Source organism: Aotus nancymaae, unplaced genomic scaffold (assembly GCF_030222135.1).
Source record: "Aotus nancymaae isolate 86718 unplaced genomic scaffold, 86718_ANA_hifiasm-v0.15.2.pri h1tg000022l_1, whole genome shotgun sequence".
In the NCBI taxonomy this organism is placed as follows: domain Eukaryota; kingdom Metazoa; phylum Chordata; class Mammalia; order Primates; family Aotidae; genus Aotus; species Aotus nancymaae.
Window position 1 is genome coordinate 48,834,201 of NW_026988435.1, and position 24,816 is coordinate 48,859,016.

Below are 24,816 nucleotides of genomic sequence, written 5' to 3' on the forward strand. Positions count from 1 at the left end.
GATTACAGGTGTGCACCACCACGACCAGCTCATTGATTGAGACAGGGTCTCGCTATGTTGCCCAAGCTGGTCTTGAACTTCTAGCCTCAAGTGATTTTTCAGCCTTGGCCTTCCAAAGAGCTGGGATTACAGGTGTGAGCCACGATACCTTCCATTAATTTAATTAGTTTAAACTTAATAGCCAGAAAGTCTTTCAACATAAGAAAATGTCCAGTAGAAAATGGATGAAGGTTCAAATATGTGTTTCATAAGAGGAAATCCAAATAGCCAATGAGCAAATGAAAAGATGTTTAACCTCACTAGTAATCAGAGAAATGCACATTATAACCCCAACGAACTTTTCCTGTTGGAAAAGATTCAATCAGTAGGGTGCAGGCAGCTAGTATTATGTAGTGAAGTTGAAAAGGTGCAGCAGTTCTTCAGGTACATACTTGCCCTAGAGAAACTCGTGTTTGTTTGCACCTTATTCTGTTGTACAAGAATGTTCATTATGTCTGTAAACTGCCAAGAACTCAAATACCCATCAACAGAATTCATACAGTGGAAAGCCCAAGAGCTATGTGCATCAGCAGAGATGAATCTTACAAACATGATGGGGATGAAAGAAGCAATTACAAAGGCATATAGCCAGTACAAGATTAAAAAAAACTTCAAACCGAGCTATTAATATTTAGGGACCTTGCATACAGAAAGTAAAGGAAATTGTTTTCAAAGACCCCAGCACACCATTTCCTCATGGAAGTTAGACTGGAGAGGGCCACAGGGACTCCTAAGGCACTAAGTGTTTTATTTCATAACCTATGTATTTCTTAATAATATTCTTAAACTGTACACATGCTTTATAGTGCCTATATTGGTATGATGCATTTTGTAATCAACAGCAAGAAGACTGAGGAGGCTCTTTATAGGCTGATTTTTTTTTTTGAGACGGAGTCTTGCTCTGCTGCCCTGGCTGGAGTGCAATGGCACGGTCTCGGCTCGCTGCAACCTCCGCCTCCTGAGTTCACGTGATTCTCCTGAGTAGCTGGGATTACAGGTGCCTGCCACCATGCCCAGCTAGTTTTTGTGTTTTTAGTAGAGATGGTGTTTTACCACGTTGGTCAGGCTGGTCTTGAACTCCTGACCTTGTGATCCACCTGCCTTGGCCTCCCAAAGTGCTGGGATTATAGGTGTGAGCCACTGTGCCTGGCCTATATGCTGATATTTATTCATCTAAAATAGAAACAAACTCAGGGTAAAATTGGAATTGAAGGAAACTATTAAAATATCTTTAAGGCCCATTTGTCCAAAATCACCAGCAATCATCAAACTAAACAATCAGATACTGTAGCCATTTCCATTCCAAACAGGTCAACAGAAATGCTGGCCATGCCCACTCTTGCTCCACATTATTTGGGTGGTCACAGCTGATGCAATGTGATGGAAAAACAAAGCATAATAAATATTAGAGAACAAAAGATAATCATCTTTAAATATAGGTGGTATTATTTTATACCTCAGAAACTCATGTGACTGCTTATTTAACTTTTAGAATTAGTAAGTGATTTTTGTTTGATACACGTAAAGATAGAAGGTAAATAGATGGCTTTTCTCTAGCAATATTTCTGTTTTCAAATATGAAAAAATCTTATAATGAAAACAGACTGTCAAATGCTTATTAATGCATTTAGTAAGAAAGACAAAACCTATATTAGGATTGTAAAATCTAATTGAAAGAAATAACCAAGACCTAAATATATGAAGAAACATACCAGTTTCCTAACTGGAAAAACTTAACATCCTGTAAAACTGGCAGATTCCAAGTTAATGTGTGAATGTAATGTAGTCCAGTCTGAATACCAGCCCTGAGGTTCTCCTAAACCTAGAATTGGAAGTGACCCCTTAGAAGGGGAAAAGTTCTGAGAGTAGCCTATAAATTTTTGAAAAAGAACACTAGTGATAAAGGACTGGCATTTGAGTTACTAAACCTGATTGTGTATGCTTCATTGTCACAGCAGGAGGATGTCAGTGTATGGAGTACACGACCCAGTCAGTGGAAGAGAATCCAGATGTGATTTGAGAGGATATGAAGGAGGAGGGTCAATTTCATACCTGGTACCATCCTACTGCAGGCAGGAACCCTCTTCCTCCTCCCCACCATTAGTGAACATAAACTTCAGAAGAATTAAAGTTCTAAATATGTTTTTAATTATAAAAAGCATGAAATTCAGGAGAATATTTGAACACCGTTTTGCTTGGGAATTGTCTTCATAGGCAAGATAGGAGACCTGGAAGCTAGAAAGGAAATGATGGACAGGTATGATAGGCTCCCTAGGAATGAGAACATTTCAGAATGACTGAGCTGCCAGCAGCAGGCCACAGCTCTGTATGTGTACACAGTTCAAGGTGTCCCCAGCAGACAAGGAGTGAGGCTTCCTGGTCTTTTGGGGGGGTCTTTTGTTGGGTAAATTAACAGAAATCCACAGAAGAGGAAATGTGGATGGGCAATAAACATTAAATTATATTCAACCTCTCTAGTAGATATGGAAATGCAAATTAAAGGACACCATTTTTCTCTTATCAGATTGGCAGAATTCTGGAACTGTTTGTAACATCTAGTGCTGACAGAGAGTGGGGAAATGGCACTTTCATGCATTGCTTGTAGGAGTGTGAATTGCTGTAACCTTTTTGGAAAGTTACCGCTTCATATCTGTTAAATTAAAAATATATCTACTACTTCATCCAATAATTTCACACTGGGTTTTGTATCTTTGTTGAATAAATGAAGCTATCTCAAAGAATAAAAGGATGCATATTTTGGACTGTAAGTGTAAGGAAGTCCATTTGTGTATATGTCACTTTACAGGATACTTGTTTATCATCATAAGGTGTAAGACTCTGTATTGTCCATTGTGAACTTTAAAGTTGTTTTATCCAGTCACAAAAAGCCGAAAGCCAGTAGGGGCACTGCTTAATATGTGTTTTGTACATAAATATGTGTGTGTGTGTGCACACACGTGCGTGCACGCAAATAAACATGTATATGTACATATGTATGCTCAAATTTTGAAGGGCTAACGCTGATTTCTGTAGAGTGTTCCTATTCTCCAATGCCGCATAACTGACCACCCCAAAATGTACGAAGTGCTTGAACAACAGCAGCAGCATCTGTTCCGCTCACGATGTGGAGTGTAGACCCAGTGTCCCTGTCCACAGAGCCAGAGCTGGGTGCTCAAGTCCTGGGCTGACATCCTGTGAGGCCTCCTCAGTCACAGCTATGGCTGTTGGGGTGGGGAGACTCCTGCTGCCGTGCACCTGGCTCCCCACCCCTGCCAGTGTTTCCCTCTGTCCTCATGTGACCCCTCCACCGTGGGGCTTAGCACTCTAGACTTGGTGTGTGGTGTTGCAGAGAGCCAGATGGAGCTGTGTCACCTTTCACGACCAGCCTTGGAAGTCACACAGCATCACTTCTGCGACACTGTACTTATCGGGGCGGTCACTGACCTGCCCGGGTTTGAGGCAGCGTGGACTCTGCCTCTTCAGGGAGTGGTAAGGGCTGGAGGAGCCAGTGGGATTGGAATTCCTGCTGGCCAATTTTGTGAGACATTTTGAAACAAAGGTTAAAGCTAAACATATATTTTTGTTGAAGCACATCTGCAGGTTTTGCTTTGTGCTGTTTGCAAATGTCAGCAAGGGTTCAAATGATGCCAGGGATTTTGTTTAGTGACCTTGAACAATTGTTTCCCCATTCCTTCACTCACTGGAATGTGTCTTGAGGGCATCTGTAGCCAGGGACCACTGCCTGGAGAGCAGAGGGCCTGGTGAGGGAGTGTGGAGAGCAGCAATGTGCTTTTCATTTGCTCCGATTTGGAGACAGGCAAGTGGGCGGTGCAGTGAGGACAGTTGGCCCGGCTTGAGCAGGTCCCAGCCTCTGAGCACTTTGTGCCCCGACATCATCATTCTAATGCCCCTCTTGCTCTTGTTTTCTTTGCCTTTTCACTTTTTTTCCTGTTTGTATCAGAGGGCTACTGGTGGACCCCAGTGGTGGTCTGGTGAGCTGTTTCTCACTCAGGGTTTACCAACACCGTAGACAATGCTGGGCACGAGCAGCACGGGCCATTGCAGACTTGGAAACACAATTCAGAAGTGGGCTTTGAGAGGGCTTTCTACCATGGCTCACACCCCTGATGTGAGCTGCCGGGTACTGTGCTGCCAAGGGTACAGGGCCAGCTGTTTGATCGTCGCCCTTCATGCAGATGGTGAATGAGAGGCAGGGCTGGTGGGTGTGGGGAGAGAAGGGCAGGAAGTAGATGTTGCCCTTAACCCACAGCATTCATGTGTCTGTCACTGATTTCCAGATTAAAGGCTCTTCGATAGAGTGTATGCAACAGATGAGAAATGTATGCTATTTTAAATGGATTTTTTTGTAACTTGAAAAGCAAATTGTTCACATAAGGTATTCCCATATTGTGTTTCAGGAATAGACCCATCTCTGCAAGCAGAGCATAGAATTCCTGGGCCCTCACAAACCACTGCCGTGGCACCCAAGCAGCAGAAGTCTCGGCCCACCACCTCGAGAGACGAGCGCTTCCGGTCAGGTAGGGTCACAGCCTAGGCCGTGAGAAAGGGCGATGGGCCTGGAGCTCTCGGACTCCCACGCTGAAGTCTTTCAGTTATTTTTTCTTTGCCACAATATCTGCCAAAGAAATTGTCTTCACGTGAGCAGTAATGTACATCATCATGTTTTTTTCAAGAAAAACATTTAACCTTCACATAATCACAGTCTGTTTTAATGTATTTTGTAGCTTTAGAGGCATTTTCTTAGGGGATGCCTACAAAAATCTCTGGAGAAGTCTTCCTCTCCCTCTTAATAGAATAACTTCTTTAAAACTTTTATACACTTTTCCACGTTGAAGTTGGCACTAATACTTTTTGTGCATTATGGAGCAGCTTTACTGCTAGGTGTAGGTGTTTTACCATTTCTTCTTCTAATTTTGGAGATTTCCTTCCAATTAGATTTCTGCCACTCTGGCAGTGCTTTTATGAATATTTAAATTTGTCTCTGATATTTTACTGAATCAACAAAATGTCCATTGAAAAAAATTTATGTTTTCTATTATGTTACATATTAATAACTTGAGCACATTATCTGTTTAATATTTTCACCACTGTGTGAGTGTATATTTTCTTCACATTTAAGTTCTTTTGATACGCCTTTTTCAGAAAAAATTTTAATAGGGATAATGGTTGTTTTAAGAATACTGAAAACAAAGATTAAGATTTTAAATGTTTTTTTCAACAGGGAGTGTGACAAAATAGTCTAAGAAATATTTGACCAGATAATGTCTTATCAATTTGATATACATTTATAAAAAACTTGATCACATGGAAAATGGCTTCTTCTCTGATTACATAAATAATACATACTTAATGTTAAATATGTAAAAAAAATATACCAAGTTTAAAGACAAAGGTAAAGGTAAAAATCACCTGAAACTTCTGAATCCTGAGATAGCCGCCCTCAGCATTTCGCTGAGCAGTGTGGTCTTCATACCTGGATGCAGATACACATGCACACATATGTGTACTTTCCATGAAAGTGGTCATAGAAAAGGTCTCCTCCCTTCTTCCCTTCCTTATTTTCTACGTGTCCCCACTCTCCTCCCCAGCCCTGTCCCTGCTCATGTAAGTGATACTAATAAACTGGTTTCTGCCTTTGTGAAGGTTGTACTAGGTATATTCTTTATCTTTTGAATATAAGTCTTTTATCATGGATATGATTTGCCAATATTTTCTCTCAGGCTGTGGTTTGTCTTTATGTTTCCTTAAGGTATCTTTTGAAGAGCAGAAGTTTTTAATCTTTATGAAGTCTAAGTTATCATTTTTTTAAGTGGATAGTGCTTTTGTTCTTGTGTCTAAGAAATCTTTGCTGGCCAGGCGCAGTGGCTCACGCCTGTAATCCCACACTTTGGCAGGCCGAGGCGGGCGGATCACCCGAGGTCGGGAGTTTGAGACCAGCCTGACCAACATGGAGAAACCCTGTCTCTACTGAAAATACAAAATTAGCTGAGTGTGGTGGCGCATGCCTGTAATTCCAGCTACTTGGGAGGCTGAGGCAGGAGAATCACTTGAGCCCAGGAGGCAGAGGTTGCAGTGAGCCGAGATAGTGCCATTGCCCTCCAGCCTGGGCAACGAGTAAAACGCCATCTCAAAAAAAAAAAAAAAAAAGAAAAGGAAAATCTTTGCCTAATCCAAGATTACAAAGATTCTCTCTTGTGTTTTCTTGTACAAGTTTTATAGTTTTAGATTTTTAGTGCCATTTTAGTGCCCTGAGGTCTATGATCCTTTTTTCAGTTAATTCTAGCATAAATACAAGGTATGGATCAGAGTTCATGTTTTTGGATGTAGATGTTCAGCTGTTCCTGACCATTCCTTAAGTCTATGCTTTCTCCAACGAATTCCCTTTGGGCTTTTTTTTTTTTTTTAAAGCAATTGCACATAAATGCGTGCATCTATTTCTGGACTCTCTATTGTGTTGATCTATTCATCTGTCTTTTTTTTTTTTTTTTTTTTTTTTTAAAGACAAGAGTCTCGCTCAGTCACCAGGCACTGGGCTGGAGTGCAGTGGCGCAGTCTCTGCTTGCTGCAACCTCTGCCTCCTGGGTTCAAGCAATTCGCCTGCCTCAGCCTCCCAAGTAGCTGGGACTACAGGTGCGTGCCACCATGCTCAGCTAATTTTTTTGTTGTTTTTTTCAGTAGAGTCGCAGTTTCACTCTCTTGGCCAGGATGGTCTTGATCTCTTGACCTCCTGATCCACCCGCCTCGGCTTCCCAAAGTGCTGGGATCACAGGCGTGAGGCACCGCGCCTGGACCTTATCTGTCTTTATGGCAAAACAATGTTCTCTTGATGATTATACTTTAATAAGAAGTGTTAAAATCAGTAGTGTTAGTCTTTCAACTTTGTTTCGTATATGTGTTCTGTTGTATCTAATGTGTCTTTGTTTTTCTCTGGCACTTTTAAGATTTTTCTCTTTATCACTATTCTGTGGACTGGATTATATCTCCTCTCTGAAATTCATATGTTGAAGCCTAACTCCAGTGGGATGATATTTGGAGTTTGGTCCTTTGGGAGGTAATTAGGTTTAGATGAGATCATGGGGGTAGAGCCCTCACGATGGTATTAGTATCCTTATAAGAAGAGGCATTATGGCTGGCTGTGGTGGCCCACACCTGTAATTCCAGCACTTTGGGAGGCCGAGGCAGGTGGATTGCTGCTTGAGGCCAGGAGTTTGAGACCAGCCTGACCAACATGGCAAAACCCCATCTCTACTAAAAATACTAAAATTAGCCAGGTGTGATGGCACATAACTGTAGTTCCATGTACTCTGGAGACTAAGGCACAAGAAGAAGCGCTAGGCTCTGTAAAGCCGGTCGCCTCCCCGGGAGCTCGGACGTACAACCCCCGCTTTTTTCCGAGAGCTCAGACACGTCTACCCCCTTGCACAGCCTAGCCTTCCCTTAAAAAACCCCGCCAGTATGCAAACGAAGTCTTGTAACCCTAGCCAATAGCAGCCGAGTCCTGTATGCAAATGAAGTCTTGTAACTCTAGCCAATAGCAGTCGAGTCCCGTATGCAAACAAAGGCTTGTAACCCTACCCAATAGTAGTCCTATCTTTCCCACACCCTGCTCTCCCACAACCAATCAAACGCCTCCACTCCCTATAAAACCCCACATCTGAGAGGAGTCCGCGCGACTTCTCCGGCCCCTCCTGTCAGACCACAGGATCTCGCCTGGGAGCTGAATAAATCCTTCGCATCGGATCTTCTTGTGCTGGCCTCAGTTTCTTCTTTTTAAACTCAGCGAGAACCTAACAAACCTTACAGGCTCATCCTGGGTATTTCTTCCCCTACTCCAGATCCAGAATCTGTATTCAGTGGCATGATCTCGGCTCACTGCACTCTCTGCCTCCTGGGTTCTAGCAATTGTCCTACCTCAGCTTCCCAGGTAGCTGGGATTACAGACACATGCCACTATGCCCAGCTAATTTTTGTATTTTTAGTACAGATGGGGTTTCACCGTGTTGATTGGCTGGTCTCAAATTCCTGACCTCAGGTGATCCACCCGCCTTGGCCTCCCAAAGTGGTAGGATTACAGGCGTGAGCCACCGCACCTGGCCTTCTCAGGGTGTTTTTAAGTGAGGATGGTGTTTCAAGACCACAGTCTGGGCACTAGGGATGCTGATTGTTATTGGGCTGGTTGTTGTTTGTAGGCATTTTCAATGTACAGGGGTAAGACAGACTTGTAAAAGACAGGGTACCACATTTCTTTGTAGTGACGTGGTCTGTCAGATTCAGGACTGCAGGGTCTGTACTTCACCTCTTTGCTTTTCTTCTTCCTCTTTTTCTTTCTCTCTGTCTCTCTCTCTTTTTTTTTTTGAGACAGAGTTTTGCTCTTGTTGCCCAGGCTGGAGTGCAATGGTGTGATCTTGGCTCACCACAACCTCCACCTCCTCGATTCAAGCGATTCTTCTGCCTCAGTCTCCAGAGTAGCTGGGATTACAGGCACCTGCCTCCACGCCCAGCTAATTTTTGTAGTATTTAGTAGATACAGGGTTTTGCCATGCAGGTCAGGCTGATCTTGAACTCCTGACCTCAGGTGATTCACCTGCCTTGGCCTCCCAAAGTGCTGGGATTACAAGCATGAGCCACCACTTCTGGCCAAATCTCATAATGTTCTAAAAAATTTTACAAATTTATACTGGGCTGCATTGAAAGCCCTCCTGAGCTCTGGGTTGAACAAGCTTGGTTTAAACCAACAACTAGATACACATTTAGGCTCATTTGTTTCACTTTATTTCAATTTTGGGGATTTCTCTTTTATAAAGTTTTGATTTGTAACTGTGGAAATATTTTACATGATTCCAAAGGTAGATCTACAAAGGACCAGCGTGTGGGGATAGACAGAGAGAGCTTCTGTTCCTTTTACCCCCACTGAAAACAAACAAAAACAAGAAACTGAATTTGTTACTTTATAACCAGTCTTGAAAGAAGTATTGTTACTGCTGTCCTTCCCGTGTAGATGTCCACACTGAAGCCGTGCAAGCAGCTTTGGCCAAGTACAAAGAGAGGAAGATGCCTATGCCTTCGAAAAGACGTTCTGTCCTTGTGCATTCGTCTGTGGAGACCTACACCCCTCCAGGTATTGATAATCAGTGTCAGGAGTGGCCTTTTTGAGTGGTTCACAGGCCTGATGTTGTCCTGTTTGCTTCCCATTGAGTTTGGAATATCCGTCTGGCCTGTAGTATAGATTGGACACGTTTGGAGATTAAAAATGTTTGCATACGTTCATATTCCTTACCTGAAAATCTATGATGTGCATAGTGTTCTTATGCAAATGGGTACTTGCTTTCTATAAGACTTTTTGTGTGGACACTAAGATGCCATTTATGTCTTTTAGTAAAGAGAGGAAACTAAAATAAGCACTAAGCTAACGCTTCCTGAATTAAGAATGTTACAGTTATTCTCATCTTATTATCTGTAACTTAACGGGCTGTAGCCAGGACTTACATGCAACAGCAGAAGACTATTTGGAAAGTTGTGGGGCTGATTTTGTTGTTGTTTTGTTGGTACCATTAGAAATGAAAACTTTTAAGTGAGTTTTCTCTCTAGCAGTAATGTATTTTAGTCTTCCTGTTAAACTGTACAAGATGTTGATAGTGTCTGATGACTTCACATTCATGAGCTTGTCCTGTTGTCACATATTTAAGTAACAAAAATAGTGACACCATTTTTGGTTTGATGCATTTGGACATACTATTCAATAAAACCAACACACCAGATTCACAAGATGATTTAGTGGTTTTGGTGATGCTTTCTTGCTTAAAACAAAAGAAGTTTATTGTTGAAAAAAATCTTAGAAATGGTTGTCAAATAATTGTTTCTACTAAATATAGCTATAGATACCATCTAATTTTAAAATAATATTTTAATAATTTTAAAACCCATAATAAACACACAGTCATGCTGACTTGAAGAAATCTTAACTTACAATTAATTTTGTTAACTGAAGCAGTTGTCTTGGGGAAGGAATTCTTTTTAGAGCTAGTTCACATGATTCCCCTGAAAGGATGCACGTAGACAGGGCTGCGGGCCTCCCATGGCCACCATGTTGTTCCTGCGGCCATGCACAGGCCAGGATGCTGCCTCTCTACCTCCAAGGTGTAGGGCTGGGTGCAGTCTTGCCCCTGGGTGGTGTTGACTGATGTGTGGATATGGTGTCTGACTCTGTGTGGACATGCAGGGCAGCACTGGATATTCACAGAATGCTTACCAGTCAGGGTCTTCTTTGGTACCCGGGACCCCACCGAGGTATATGCTGAAGCCGTTTAGGAGACAAGAGGCTGTCTTCACTTTGTGTGTGGTTTCTGGGGAGCTGGGGGCTCATGGAATCATTTTCTCCACAGTAGGCCTCCCTGCATACCCTTCTAGATTAAGGGTGACCTTCGAGGTGACTGCATGGCTTTGTCTGGGCAGAGCTGTGCCAGGTGTACAGAAGCATGCTGCACACAGGCCTGGGAGGCTCCAGTGCGAGTGGGAACTCCGTCCTTCTCTTGACTCATCCCAACATCATGCCTGTCATCATTATTTTAACCACAGACACGTCATCTGCCTCAGAAGATGAGGGCTCTTTACGGCGACCCGGGCGACTCACCTCCACTCCGCTCCAGAGCCATTCCAGCGTCGAGCCCTGGCTCGACCGGGTCATTCAGGGCTCGTCCACCTCATCCTCTGCATCCTCCACCTCATCTCACCCGGGAGGGAGACCCACCGCCGCTCCCAGTGCTGCAGCCACGCCGGGGGCCACCGCTGCCACTGCACTCGCAGGCCTTGAGGCCCACACCCACATAGGTCAGTAACAAGCTGCTGCAGCCCCTGTGCCAGCAGAGTGGGATCAGGAGTGTCCAGGATGGGGGTGCCAAGCCCCAGCAGCAGCACCGCTCCTTTTCAAGGAGGAGGTGGAGCGCACCTGAGCTGGGCGCCTCCCTGCAGACTTAGCTGCAGGCCTGAGTGCTCTCCCAGTGACTGAGGTCACACAACCCAGATAGCCCATGCTGGCTTATCTGCCTGAAACAGTAAACGGGGTTTGAGGTTTTAATAACTGATTGAAAGAGATGAGGATAATATTTGGTTAATTCATCATTCAGATTAAACCCCTAATAACCTTTTGAACAATACAGCTCAGTTGCAAAATTTTTCCCCACTAAGACCTACCTCTTTTTCATCTGGAAAATGTCCTTTTGGTAACAAAAGTAATTCTTGATGCTTCTGTGATTTGGCAGTCCTAGGCCTTTGGGGCATGGGGCCTCCCTCATAGTCCCCTAGAAGGGTGTGGTGTTTCTCAATGTCATAACACCCTTTCCTGCTCTTGAGGGGCAGCTGGTGTGCATGGCAGGTGCAGGGGTGGATGGTCAGCACACATACATACCTGCTGGTGGCTGTCACCGTCACCCTTGACCTGGCTGCCTCTCTGTTTTCCATGCCTTTCCTCTTGGCTGTATGTTCATAGCTGCAGGCCCCTTGGTTGTTTCGGTACCTGGCTGGAATTCTGAGGTGGGGGATGAAGGCTGCAGTGTGGTCTGGCCTTTGCTCCTCCAGATACCAGGTTAGACAGCCTTCCTTCTGAAAAGGTATCAGTCAGAGCTAATCATATGGATGCATGGATCTTTTCCAAATCATACAGTCATTTGAATTACATTCATCTTAGAAACGAAAAAAGTACAAACCTTTCATCCTTTGAAATTCAGTTTTTTTAACTAAAATGGCAGCATAGTTAGCTGTATGTAGCTGGCATGTGAAGCCCACAAACATTCTTGCACAAGTGCCTTAAAATACAATCAGTATTGTTGAAGACTCATCTTAATCCCCTCCTTTCTTTTCCTAGATGAGGAAGGAAGACAAAAAGTCGGGTGATTGTGAGTTGCCTAAGATCACACAGCAGCCTAAGTGGTGAAGCCAGGGCTGATACCATTTTCTTGATTCCTGTTCAGTTTCTTTGCTTTTAGTTGCTTTTCTGCCAAAACTGAAATGGTGAGCACCTGCTGTGCAACCATGACAGGCTGGTATTTGTGGTGGGGTCCCCATGGGTCACCTCAGGCTGCTACTGGGCTCATGTGCTGAGCTCTTTTTTGTAAAATCTCGGTCACCTGGCTGGGCTGGGGACAAATTGGGTATGTTGAGTGGCCCGCAGCTTCTGTGTCAGCATCCTCTGTGGGGCGCGTCCTATTGCTCTTCATTTTTTATTTGTTCGAGTCAGTACATCTGTGTGTTTAACATGTGTCCTTCTTCTGAGGTGTCAGTCTCAGATGAAAGCTCACAGTGCCCTGCTCTAACTGCACATTGCTTCCAGCTCATAGAGGAACTGCCAAGACTGCCGGGGTAGGAGGAGAAGGCAGCATTTTCCACAGAGAAAGTACCTTCTTGGAAAATGGCTGCCAAGATTGTTTCTGTAGCTTTCCTGAGTGTTCCATGGCCAGAGGCTACTGCCCACCTTTCCTGGGAGGTGTACCGTCCATACCTTGAAAACAGCTTTTGCATCATTATTTTCCTTCTCTGTTCATCATTGGAGGTTTAACTTTATAGAAATACATAGTTAACTCCAATTCTGAGGCAGGTGCAGGAAAACAGTAGTTTTAAATGTTCTCTTACCCCATTTCTTCTCCTAGAAGTTCCTTTCTAGGTGAGATGGTGCAGGAGAGCAAACATGTATAGTTTGAGTTTGTCAGCCATGGCTGAGCCGTCTTAACACTGTTTCCTGGTGATCAGGAATTTTTATTTTAGAAATAAAAGCTTTATTCAGCATGAAAAATTAGCCACGGTTCAGACTCTTTAACCGTACAGCCCTCAACTTTCCAGTGATGGTGGGTGTCTTTAAACAAAGCATTTAACTCTAATGTGTGTTTGAGTTAGATGTTTTCATTCTCTGAAAAGGACTTGGCTGCAGTTATTTACAATGTAGGTTTATTACCTGTGTTGATGGAAGACAACTGCTGACTCCTGCAAATGTAGCTATAATGATCTTTTCCTTTCTTATTTGCTAATCCTAGCGTTGACATTTTATGATCAATTCTATTAATTAAAAAAATTCTTAACCTGGACTTTATTGAAGAGCTTACTTACAGGATTGTAGTTTTCTACGAATTGTAGCTGCCCACATCCTGAATGTTCGCTGGACATAGTTAATTTGAATTTCTAAATCTGAAAAATACTCAACTTTCCTCTTCTTGTTACAGAAATCATCCTTCGTTGTATTTTCTAACACTAGATGTGTCTTCAATTTAAACAAAGGAAAGAAACATGAAAAGAGGACGACCATATTAAGTAAAAAATTTGAGGTAGAACATATCAGTTGAAGATAATTTTTTAAAATATCATTTTCAGTTTTGGATAAAGGAAATAAAATATATTAAACTTTTTTTTTTTTTCTTTTTTTTTTTGAGACGGAGTTTCGCTCTTGTTACCCAGGCTGGAGCACAATGGCGTGAACTCGGCTCACCACAACCTCCGCCTCCTGGGTTCAGGCAATTCTCCTGCCTCAGCCTCCTGAGTGGCTGGGATTACAGGCACGCACCACCATGCCCAGCTAATTTTTTGTATTTTTAGTAGAGACGGGGTTTCACCATGTTGACCAGGATGGTCTCGATCTCATGACCTCGTGATCCGCCCGCCTCGGCCTCCCGAAGATATTAAACATGTTTATACAAATATAAATACCTATTTTTAAAAGCAGTACTTTTAATTATAGTAGTTTATTTTTATTTTGAATGTAGCTTTTGTTTATTTTTATGCAGCTGTTTTATTTTTTTTCCCTAGACACAGGGTCTTGCTCTGTCACCCTCACTGGAGTACAGTGGCATGTTAATAGTTCACTGCAGGCTTGAACTCATGGGGTTAAGAAATTCTCACACCTTAGCCTCCTGAGTAGCTGGACTACAGGCAAATGCCACCATGCCCAGCTAATTTTGAATTTTTTTGTAGAGATGGGGTTTCACTATGTTGTCCAGGCTGGTCTTGAACTCCTGGGCTCAAGTGATCCTCATGTCTTGGCCTTTCAAAATGTTGGGATTACAGGCACGAGCCACTGCTCCCAGCCATTATATAGCAGTTTAAAAAACTACCTGTGGTACATATATGTATACCATGTCTACCTTTTTTTCCATATATACTTTTAAAATCATTGTTTTCACTAGATTTGGAAGAGTGGGGAAATTTCTTTTTAAACTAAAGGAACCTTCTGATAGACATACTTTAAAATGCTAATTTGATCAGCATCAGGGTTTTTCAAGGGTTGTGAAAACTCATGGTTTAGATTTTTTTCAAAAGGTATATTCTGCGATGCAGATAGTGACTTTGTGCTTTCATATACTTCAGCTTTCCACAACCCTAGTAAAAGTTACTGCTTTACATTGTACCTGGGAGTACCACAGTGAGACCAACAGGTACAGTCATTAAAATACTAAACATTGCTGGGCGTCTCTACCTGACATAGACTAGTGTTGATTTTTTTTTTTTTTTTGAGATAAGGTCTCACTCTGGTCCTAGCTTACTGTAGCCTAGAGCTCCTGGGCTCCAGGGATCCTTTTACCTCAGCCTCCCAAGTAGGTGGAAACATAGGTGTCTGCCACCATGCCCAGCTGTTTTTTTTTTAAGATATGAGATCTTGCTATGTTGCCCAGGCTGGTCTCAAATTTCTAGGTTCAAGTGATCCTCCTGCCTCAGCCTCCCAAAGTGCTGGGATTGTACATGTGACCCAGCCAATGTTGACTCTTTTTTTTTTTTTTTTTTTTTTTTTGAGACAGAGTCTCACTGTGTCCCCCAGGCTGGAGTGCAGTAGCACAATCTCGGCTCACTGCAACATCCGCCTCCCAAGTTCAAGTGATTCTCTTGCCACGGTCTCCCGAGTACCTGGGACTACAGGCATGCGCCACCACACCTAGCTAATTTTTGTATTTTTAGTAGAGACAGGGTTCCTCCTTGTTGGCCAGGCTGGTCTCGAACTTCTGACCTCAGCTAATCTGCCCGCCTCGACCTCCCAAAGTGCTGGGATTACAGATGTGAGCTAGCAGGTTGGCCCCAGTGTTGATTCTTATAAGCGGGCGGGTATCTCTGTATTCAGTATTGTGGTAGAATACAATTTCTTTTTTTCTTTTTATTTTTTATTGTACTTCAGGTTCTGGGGTAGAGGTGCAGATCATACAGGGTTGTTGCTCAAGTACATACATGGCAAGGTGGTTTGCTGCCTCCATTCCCCCATTATCTATATCTGGCATTTCTCCCCACGTTATCCCTCCCCACCCTCCCCACGCCCTCTTGTCCCTCCCCTAGCCCGCCAGCTGACCTCAGTGTATGATGCTCCTCTCCCTGTGTCCACGTGTGGTAGAACACAATTTCTATAGTCATACAGACGAACTGCCTTTCCTAGTGGTAGACCCAATTATAACCATAATTCCTACTGGAACTTGTAGTCAGCTAGCATTCTGAGCAGATAGACCGTACCATAGAAATTAAACACAGAAATGTACATTCAGACAATGAAAGGAGTGACGTCTGTTTTTAAGTGTTACACCAATTCTACTTTAAGAACTTGATTGGGGCCAGGCATGGTGGCTCACACCTGTAAATCCAGCACTTTGGGGGACTGGGATGGGTGGGTCACTTGACTCCAGGAGTTCGAGACCAGCTTGGCCAACATGGTGAAACCCCATCTGTACTGAATATACAAAAATTGGCCAGGAGTAGTGGTGCATGCCTGTAATCTCAGCTACTCAAGGGGCTAAGACAGGAGAATCGCTGGAACCCAGGAGGCGGAGGTTGCAGTGAGCCGAGATCGTGCCACTGCACTCCAGACTGGGCAGTGATAGAGCGAGACTCTGTCTCAAAAAAAAGAACAACTTGATTTTGGTCTCTTAGTTTTGCAGATATTTTAACTGGCAGTGGGGGGAAGTTTTAATTTCTGTAGTTTTATTCTTTCAGGATTGCAAAGGTATGGTGTCCAGCATACTTTTTTGGGGGTTGTAGCAATTTGTATGAGCCTGGCTGTTATTTTCATAATGTTGAAAAAAATGTACAGATGACCATTGATTTCAAACTTGTTTTTGCTTCCTTGAAGGAATTTATTATTATTATTTTTGAGATAGAGTGTCACTCTGTCGCCCAGGTTATAGTGCAGTGGTGCTATCTCAGCTCACTGCAAACTCTGCCTCCTGGGTTCAAGCAATTCTCCTGCCTCACCTTCCCCAGTAGCTGGGATTACAGGCATGCGTCACCACACCCGGGTAATTTTTGTATTTTTAGTAGAGACGGGGTTTTGCCAAGTTGGCCAGGCTGGTCTTGAACTCCTGACCTCAGGTGATCTGCCTACATTGGCCTCCCCAAGTGCTGGGATTACAGGCATGAGCCATCGTGTCCAGCCCCTTGAGGGAATTTCTAACTGAAATCTCATCAGGTTATTGGGACAGGCAGGTTTACTTTGTGCCTTTCTCTGTGCTGAAGTTGGTGGTTCTGAGTCTGGATCCCTTTGAGAGTCGAGCCACCCACGTGCACGTGATCTCTGCGTAACGTGTCTGGGAGTGCATAGTTTCCCAGTATGCCTTTGGTCAGCCAGGAAAACAAAATTAATCAGAATACCACACTCTCCCCACTTAGAACTCAGCTAATGGAGCTTTAGACTAATGGGGTTTGAAGAGCAGCTTAATACTCCTTTGACTTAACTGCCACTTTCATTTTGGATGTGTTTTTCAAAAGCAGATCTGCATTCTGCCCCTCCTGATGTCACCACGGGCCTCGTGGAGCATTCATACTTTGAGCGTCCGCAGGTGGCTTCTGTGAGAAGTGTTCCTCGGGGGTGCAGCGGGAGCATGCTGGAAACAGCAGATGGTGAGCATGCCTCTCTTTCTCCTTGTGAAACAGCAGAGCACAGGTTTTCTCTTCAGGTATTGAACACAGTTTTAATGTATTTACTGTAGCAAACCCAAGCCAGCCATCAGTTTTAATCAATCAGTGCAGATAAGCAGAAACCAGTGTGTGCAGTTAATGTTATTACAGAAAGCATCATGTGGAGAAATAATTGGAAATATCTATGGAATTAGTCAGAGGGGAACAAGGAGAGTAGGGAGGGAAAAGACTTCCACATTTAGATAGGATGCAAAAGGAGTTTCAATCTGCAGTATAGTAGGGAAATGAGAAACTGTGGGAAGTTTCTTTATTTAGATTCAATGTGGCAGACAGAGCGACTTAGTCAGTGCGAGTGCACACACCCACTTGCGACAGAACAGCCCCCTACACTCTCCGTCCTCAGCAGCCTGTGAAATCAGTACCACAGCAGTCATGATTTCCCATGTGCAGGCTCAGAGATGTCAGTATCACTTTCATGATGTCCTCATTTATACCATTTCTTTTTGAAACAGTCTTCCGTGTCTTTTATCAAAATCATGTCAGTTTTTTTCCCCCCAAAATACCAATTTAAATCACAGAAAAATTTAGAGGAGCTCAGAGCTGGGGCCTATCATATATTTTGGTACTCCCAAACAGGGTATCAGATTTTGTTGAGGGCTTTCATCTCCTTGTCCAGAGGCAGAAGACAAATACTAAATCAACATGAAGCAGTCTATACATTGGCTAGATGTGTTTTTAATTCAATTTATTACTCTTTATATTAAAAAAATTAAGCGCTTAATCGAAGGATAATTGACATAATGAATTGCACATATTTAAAGTGTACAATTTTATAAATTTTAAGACATTTGTACACCTGTGAAAGCATCACTACAATCAAGATAGTGACCACACCCAGCATGCCCAAAAGTGTCCTTGTCTTCCATGGTCACCGCCTGTTGGAATCTTTCTGGCTTTGCCCTACCCTTCAGGCACCAATGATGTACTTTCTGTCACTATAGGTTAGATTGCGTTTTCTAGAATTTTATGTAAATGGAATCACATAGTTTTATGGTCTGGCTTATACCACTCTCCATAGTTATTTTGAGATTCATTCATGTTTTTGTGTCAATAGTTATTCCTTTTCGTTGAATAATATTGCATTAGATGTATGCACTACAATTTGTCTATTCACCTGTTGATGTATATTTAGGTTGTTTCTAGTTTGGGCCTGTTACAAGTAAAGCTGCTATGAGTAATCAATCTTGTACACATTTTTACATCAACGTGTTTTTATTTCTTTTGGGTCAACACCTAGAAGTAGAATGGCTGAATTATATTTTTAATATAAAATATATTTTTAATAAAAAATATAAAGTGTATTTTAACTTTTTTTTGGAGACTGAGTCTCACTCTGTTGCCCAGGCTAGAGTGCAGTGGCATGATCTTGGCTCACTGCAACCTCCCCGTCCTGGGTTCAAGCGATTCTCATGCCTCAGCCTCCCAAATAGCTGGGATTACAGGCATGTACCACCATGCCTGGGTAACCACCATGTCTGGCTAATTTTTGTATTTTTAGTAGAGACAGGGTTTAAGGCTGACTGCAACCTCTGCCTCCCAGGTTCAAGTTATTCTCCTGCCTCAGCCTCCCGAGTAGCTGGGATTGCAGGTATGTGCCACCATGCCCAGGTAACTTTTGTATTTTTGGTAGAGACGGGGTTTCACTATGTTGACCAGGCTGTTCTTGAACTCCTGACTTCAGGTGATCCACCCACCTCGGCCTCCCAAAGTACTGGGATTACAGGAGTGAGCCACTGTGCCCAGCCCCCCATTTTTTTTTTTTTTTGAATGGAGACTCTATTGCCCAGGCTGGAGTACAGTGTCACGATCATGGCTCACCGCAGCATGGGACTTCTGGACTCAAGCAGTTCCTCCTCAGCCTCCCAAGGAGTTGGGACTACAGGTGCAAGCCACCACATCCAGATAACTTTTAATTTTTTAAATTTTTTGTAGAGACAGGATCTTGCTCTGTTAAACAAGCTAGTCTTAAACTTCTGGCCTCAAGCAATCCTCTGCCACTTTGGCTGGGATTACAGGCGTGAACCACCGCCTGGCTGGCAAATGACTTCTTAACATTACCATGGAATAGTCATGACCTCATAAACCTCCTGAAAGGGTCTTGGATGCCCCAGGGGTCCCTGGACCATTTTAAAAACTGCTAGCTTAGAACAAGTCCTATTTCCTGGAAGGCATTCAATAAGTGGTTGCTAAATGAATTAATTCCAAAATGACTGCCCAGTGGGGTACGCACGTGGATGGATTTGTAAACTGATTAATCATGTGGTTAGTCCTTGGGCCTTACACCTGTGTCCACTTCTCTAGAGGGTGTGATGTGTCCTGGCCTCAGTGCTCCTCTGTCCTTCCCATGACAGGTGTCCCTGTGAACAGCAGAGTGTCCTCCAAAATCCAGCAGCTTCTTAACACCCTGAAGAGGCCAAAGCGCCCCCCACTGAAGGAGTTCTTTGTAGACGATTTTGAGGAATTGTTGGAAGGTAAGAGTTGTCCAACTTTGAGGTTTTGTGTTTGTATGAACAGGGTGGCCAGGAAGTTGAGAAACACAGGCAAATGAGGCAAATGTGTATTATACATGGTTATTGCTGTAAGTATTCTGTTTCCAGACTCAGTGGTCACTGTGTGTAATGGTGAATTTAGAATCACATGACTGCTTCCTTCATTTAAGCAGGTAGAAAATTTGCTGTTCATATTAAAGTGACTTAGCATTTCATAAAAATACTTCAAAGGTTTTAACTTACATTATTTAAATTTTTATTTAAATTTTGACTCTGAAATACTTACCTTCTCATGGTTTTAAAGTATTTAATTTTCAGCATGGATTTGGGTGCTTTTCAGAATTTTAGCCTCTCATATATAAATGAAATACATATTTAGAAAGAAAGAATATAAATATATTTTTTTTAAAAAAGAAAACTAGCAAGACACAGAAACCAGCAATGAAGCCAGTACAAGCTTGTGAGAATGTCGTTAGAGGCACAGGAGCCCCTCGCTGGTCCCACTCGCAGACCTTGGCTGCTCGTACAGTGCCACTGCTGGTAGCAGACCAGCCCAGTCCAGGGTCTCCTCCACACCAGAGGAATAGACGTGGCTTTTAGGAGATTGTTTCCCCTTTGTAATCAAAAGTGTGTATTAGTCAGGGTTCTCTAGAGGGACAGAACTATTAGGATAGATGTATATATAAAGGGGAGTTTATTAAGGCATAGTGACTCACATGATGACAAGGTGAGGTCCTACAATAGGCCATCTGCAAGCTGAAAGCAAGGAAGCCAGTCCCAGTCCCAAAGCTGAAGCACTTGGAGTCCAGTGTTTGAGATCAAGAAGCATCCAGCATGAGAAAGGTGTAGGCTGGGAGGCTAAGCCAATCTAGTCTTTCCTTGTTCTTCTGGCTGCTTTTATTCTGGCCTCACTGGCAGCTGATTAGATTGTGCTCACCCAGATTGAGGGTGTGTCTGCGTTTCCCAGTCCACTGGCTCAAATGTTAATCACCTTTGGCAACACCCTCACAGACACACCCAGGAACAATACTTTGCATACTTCAATCCAGTCAGGTTAACATCAACATTAACCATTACACGGTGCCTTTCAAATGCAGAGTTTATTGGTATGAATGCCTCTTAAAGCAGTGTTTCTTACCACTTGAGCAAATTTTGGTTATAGAGCTCCTGGAAAAAGATTAAAGTAATTATTTTTAAAGTGAAAAAAGATTAAACTAGTCTTTTTCCAGGAGCTATAGAGTCAAATAATCTTTTAATTCTTTTTCTTTGAACAAAATCGTGATAGTTGTTTGGATCCCTAGGCTGAAGTGGTGGTTCTGCTTGCTTTCCTCCTGTCTGAGTGGGCCACCGGGTCTGGTCCTCAGGCTATGGATGCCTGGCTGTTCACCACTGTGGTGCCAGGGGTAGTAGTGGTGCCACAGTCCTGTCCAGAGTTGGGACTGTGTCTAGGTCACCTTTATCTGTGAGGCTGTGGTTGATGGTTGGTTGTTTTTAACTTTATTTTAAAACTGTCATCATTTATGACTGAAGCTCCTTTAGTCTTTTGGTTAATTGGTTGGTGACTGTGATACAAAACTCCAAACAAATTATTGTAAACTTTTTATAGTTGGAATTAAAAAACAAAATTATAAACTATGAAGGCTTAAAAACCAAGTGTGTTCATGGTGCTCTGAATTGATGATTTTTAAATTTTGATTTTGCTTACAGTTCAGCAACCAGACCCAAATCAGCCGAAGCCTGAGGGAAGTGAGACGAGTGTGCTGAGAGGGGAGCCTCTCACTGCAGGTGTCCCCCGACCGCCATCACTGTTGGCCACCTTGCAGCACTGGGGCACAACACAGCCCAAATCCCCCTGTCTGACTGCCTTGGATACAACTGGGAAGGCCACCTACACTCTCACCTATGGCAAGTGTTAACAGAAGGCAGTCGTGCTCCTGGGGTAGCTGTAGAATGTCGCACATGTAACACAGCATAGACATACAGCTTGATAATATTCCTGAGAAGCCAGCACAACTGGTAGATAAATAGAACATTGACCTACACCAGGTACCCATCCCACCAGAGAGGACAACTCGCCGACGAATGGTGACTGCCATTGCTCTGGGTTCTAGTATTTTGAGTGTTCTATATATGCATTCTGAACAAGGCAGTTCAGTTTTGTCTTATTTTTAACTTTGTATAAGGGGAATCATGCAGTATGTATTTTTGTGTGTTTGGCATCTTTTGGTTCCATATTATGTTTTTTTGTAGCACAAATAGTAAGCATATGTACAACCTGATGAATTCACAGAGTGAATATGTTCCTGTAACCAGCACTCCAAGCAGGAGTGTTGCCGGGTTCCCAAGCCCCTCCCGCTCCTCCAGCACTAACATCCTCCCACAGGTGAAGGGTAACCAGTGTCCTGACTGTGCACACTGTTGGCTTTACCTGCTTTAAAATTTTTCTGTAAACAGGTGTTCTTTAAGTTTATTGTCATTGATGGATATTATTTTATCATCTGAATATACTAGAACTTATTTCCACACTCTTAGGTAGATAGACATTTGGGTGGTTTCCACTTTGGGGCTATTGTGTGTAGTGCTGTTCTGGACATGTTTATGTGAGTCTCTTGGTGAGAGGATGTAGGCGTTTGTGCTGGGTATAAAAGCAGAAGCAGAATTGTGTTCAGCTTTAGGACATACTGCCAAACAGTCTTCCAAAGGCAGTGCAGTAGTTTTCACTCCTACAGGCAGTGAGTATATGAGGAGTTCCAGTTACTCTCCATCCTCACCAGCTTTTGATATTGTTTATTTCATTATAGTCTTTCTTGTAGGTGCGTTGTAGTGCAGGCTAATTTGCGTTTGCCTGGTGACAGATCATGCTTTTCATATGCTTATTGGTTGTTTGAATATCCACTTTTATGAATTGTTCAAGTATTTGGCTCATTTTTCTGTTTGTTTGCTAATGTTTTCTTCTTTTTATTATTATTATTTTTTGAGACAGGTTTCACTCTGTCACTCAGGCTGGAGTGCAGTGGTGCAATCATAGCCCACTACTGCCTTGACCTTCTGGGCTCAAGAGATACGCCTGCCTCAGCCTCCTGAGTAGCTGGGACCATAGGCTGATATCACCACACCCAGCTAATTAAAAAAAAAAGAGCAACTTTTTTTGGTAGAGATGGGGGGGTCTCCCTCTGTTGCCCATGCTGGTGTTGAACTCCTGGCTAAAGCAGTCCTCCCATCTTAGCCTCTCAGAGTGCTGGGAGCTGAGATTACAGGAGTGAGCCACTGCACCTGGCCTCTTATTTCTTTGTATGTTTCAGATAGGCATCAGATAGGCATATTTTGTCAGATAACATGTTTTGCAATGTCTTCTCACTATTTGGATTGCCTTTTAACACTTTTAATTATGGCTTTTTTTTTCTTTTTGAGATGGAGTCTTGCTCTGTTGCCAGGCTGGTGTGCAGTGGCACCATGTCAGCTCACTGCAACCACTGCCTCCCAGGTTCAAGTGATTCTCCTGCCTCAGCCTCCCGAGTAGGTGGGACTACAGGTGTGCACCACCACGCCCGGCTAATTTTTTTGGTATTTTTGTAGAGATGGGGTTTAACTACGTTGGACAGGATGATCTCAATCTCTTGACCCCATGATCTGCCCACCTCGGCCTCTCAAAGTTCTGGGACTACAGGCGTGAGCCACCGTACCCAGGCAATTATGGCCTTTAATGAATGAAAAATCTTAATGTAATCTAACTTACCTATTTTTTTTCCTGCATTGTAGCTAAGTTTTTGTCCAGTTTAGAAACTTTTTACCAAATTAAGGTGACAAAGATGTTCTCCTACATGGTCTTCTAAAACCTTATTAAAACACTTTTCACATTTAGGTGTCATGATCCATTTAGAATTTAATTTTGTGTATGGAATGAAGTTGGAGTCCTTTTCTTATGAGTATCTAATTGACTCGGTATCATTTATTGAAAAGGCAATCCTTTCCCCAAAGTACTGCAGTGTTACTTTGTTATATAGCAGGTGGAAAGTATACTTATGGGTCTGTTTCTGGGCTCCTTTGGGTTTTGTCAGTCTGCTGTCTGTCCACACTCGGAATTACTGTCGCTTTAGGAGTCCTCTAGCTCTGTGATCGTTCCTCAGGATTGCCTTGACTCTTCTTGGCTGTTTGTATTTCCAAGTAAACTTTAGAATTAACTTGTCAATTTCCATAAAAATTACTACTGGGATATTGACTGGCATTGTATTGAAGCTCTAGTTCAGTTTGAATAAATGTTTTATAGGTTGAGAGTATCCCAAATGTGAAAATCCAGAATGCTCTAAAATCTGAAACTGCTTGAAGCTGACATGATGCTCAAAGAAAATGCTCATTGGAGCATTTTGGATTTCTGATTTTTGGACTTGTGATGCTCAATTGGGAAGTATATATAATGCAAATATTCCAAAATCTAAAAAAATTTGGAATCCAAAACACGTCTAATCTCAAGCATTTCAGATAAGGGATACTCAACCTGTATTACAATTACGAAACTTCCATTTTATGACTGTGGAATATTTTCCCCTTTTTTAAGGCCTGCTTTAATTTCTCTCAGTATTTTTTTTATACTTCGGAATACAGAAGTCTTGAGCATCTTTTATCAGATGTATTTCTATTACAAATGCTGTAATTTTTATTTTTTTCTACTGATTTGTTGCTTATATATAGAAGTGCAATCTATATTATTATTATTTTAAAATAATGACTTTGTATCCAGTGATCTCACTAAGTTAACTTATTAGTTCTTTGTTTACTCATAATTAGTAGTCTATATAAATCTTTTGGATTACCTGTCTACAAAAATCACATTATCTGTGAACAGTGACAGTTATTTTGTCCTTTCCAATACTTACAATTTTATTCTTTTTTTTTTTTTTTGCTTTTTGCACAAGTTAGAACCTCCAGTACAGTGTGAAATAGAACAATGTGAAGAGTGGGCATTCTTGCCTGTTTTTCCATCTGAGGAAAAGCCTGTGGTAATTAAGTATGATGTTTTCTGTAGTTTCGTTTGCTTGTTTGCTGGTAGAAACTCTTTGTCAGATTAAGAAAGTTCCCCTCTACTTCTTGTTTGTTAAAAGTTGTTATGAATTGGGATTGAATTTTGTCAAATGCTTTTTCTGCTGCTAGCAAGATGATCATATGGTTTTCCTCCTCCATTAATTTGGTGAATTATTTTGAATAATTTTCTAATTTAAAGCAGCCCTTCATTCCTAGAATAAATCCCACTTGGTCATAATATCCTACCCTTTTAAATATACACCCAGATTTGATTTGCCAATAAGTCATTTAGAATTTTTACATATGTTTTCATTAGAAG

General features: G+C 42.4%; 1 protein-coding gene across 4 annotated transcripts in view; it reads left to right on the forward strand.

Annotated features, from left to right (window-relative positions):
* DIP2A (disco interacting protein 2 homolog A) overlaps positions 1 to 24,816 on the forward strand; it is a 113,642-nt gene that overhangs the window by 33,017 nt on the left and 55,809 nt on the right. For all 4 annotated transcript variants that reach the window (XM_021667529.2, XM_021667530.2, XM_021667531.2 and 1 more), the window contains exons 3-8: positions 4,458 to 4,577; positions 9,059 to 9,178; positions 10,636 to 10,887; positions 16,783 to 16,911; positions 19,341 to 19,460; positions 21,186 to 21,383. In XM_021667529.2, the coding sequence (XP_021523204.2) occupies positions 4,458 to 4,577; positions 9,059 to 9,178; positions 10,636 to 10,887; positions 16,783 to 16,911; positions 19,341 to 19,460; positions 21,186 to 21,383 (939 nt within the window). The remainder of the gene's footprint in view (positions 1 to 4,457; positions 4,578 to 9,058; positions 9,179 to 10,635; positions 10,888 to 16,782; positions 16,912 to 19,340; positions 19,461 to 21,185; positions 21,384 to 24,816) is intronic.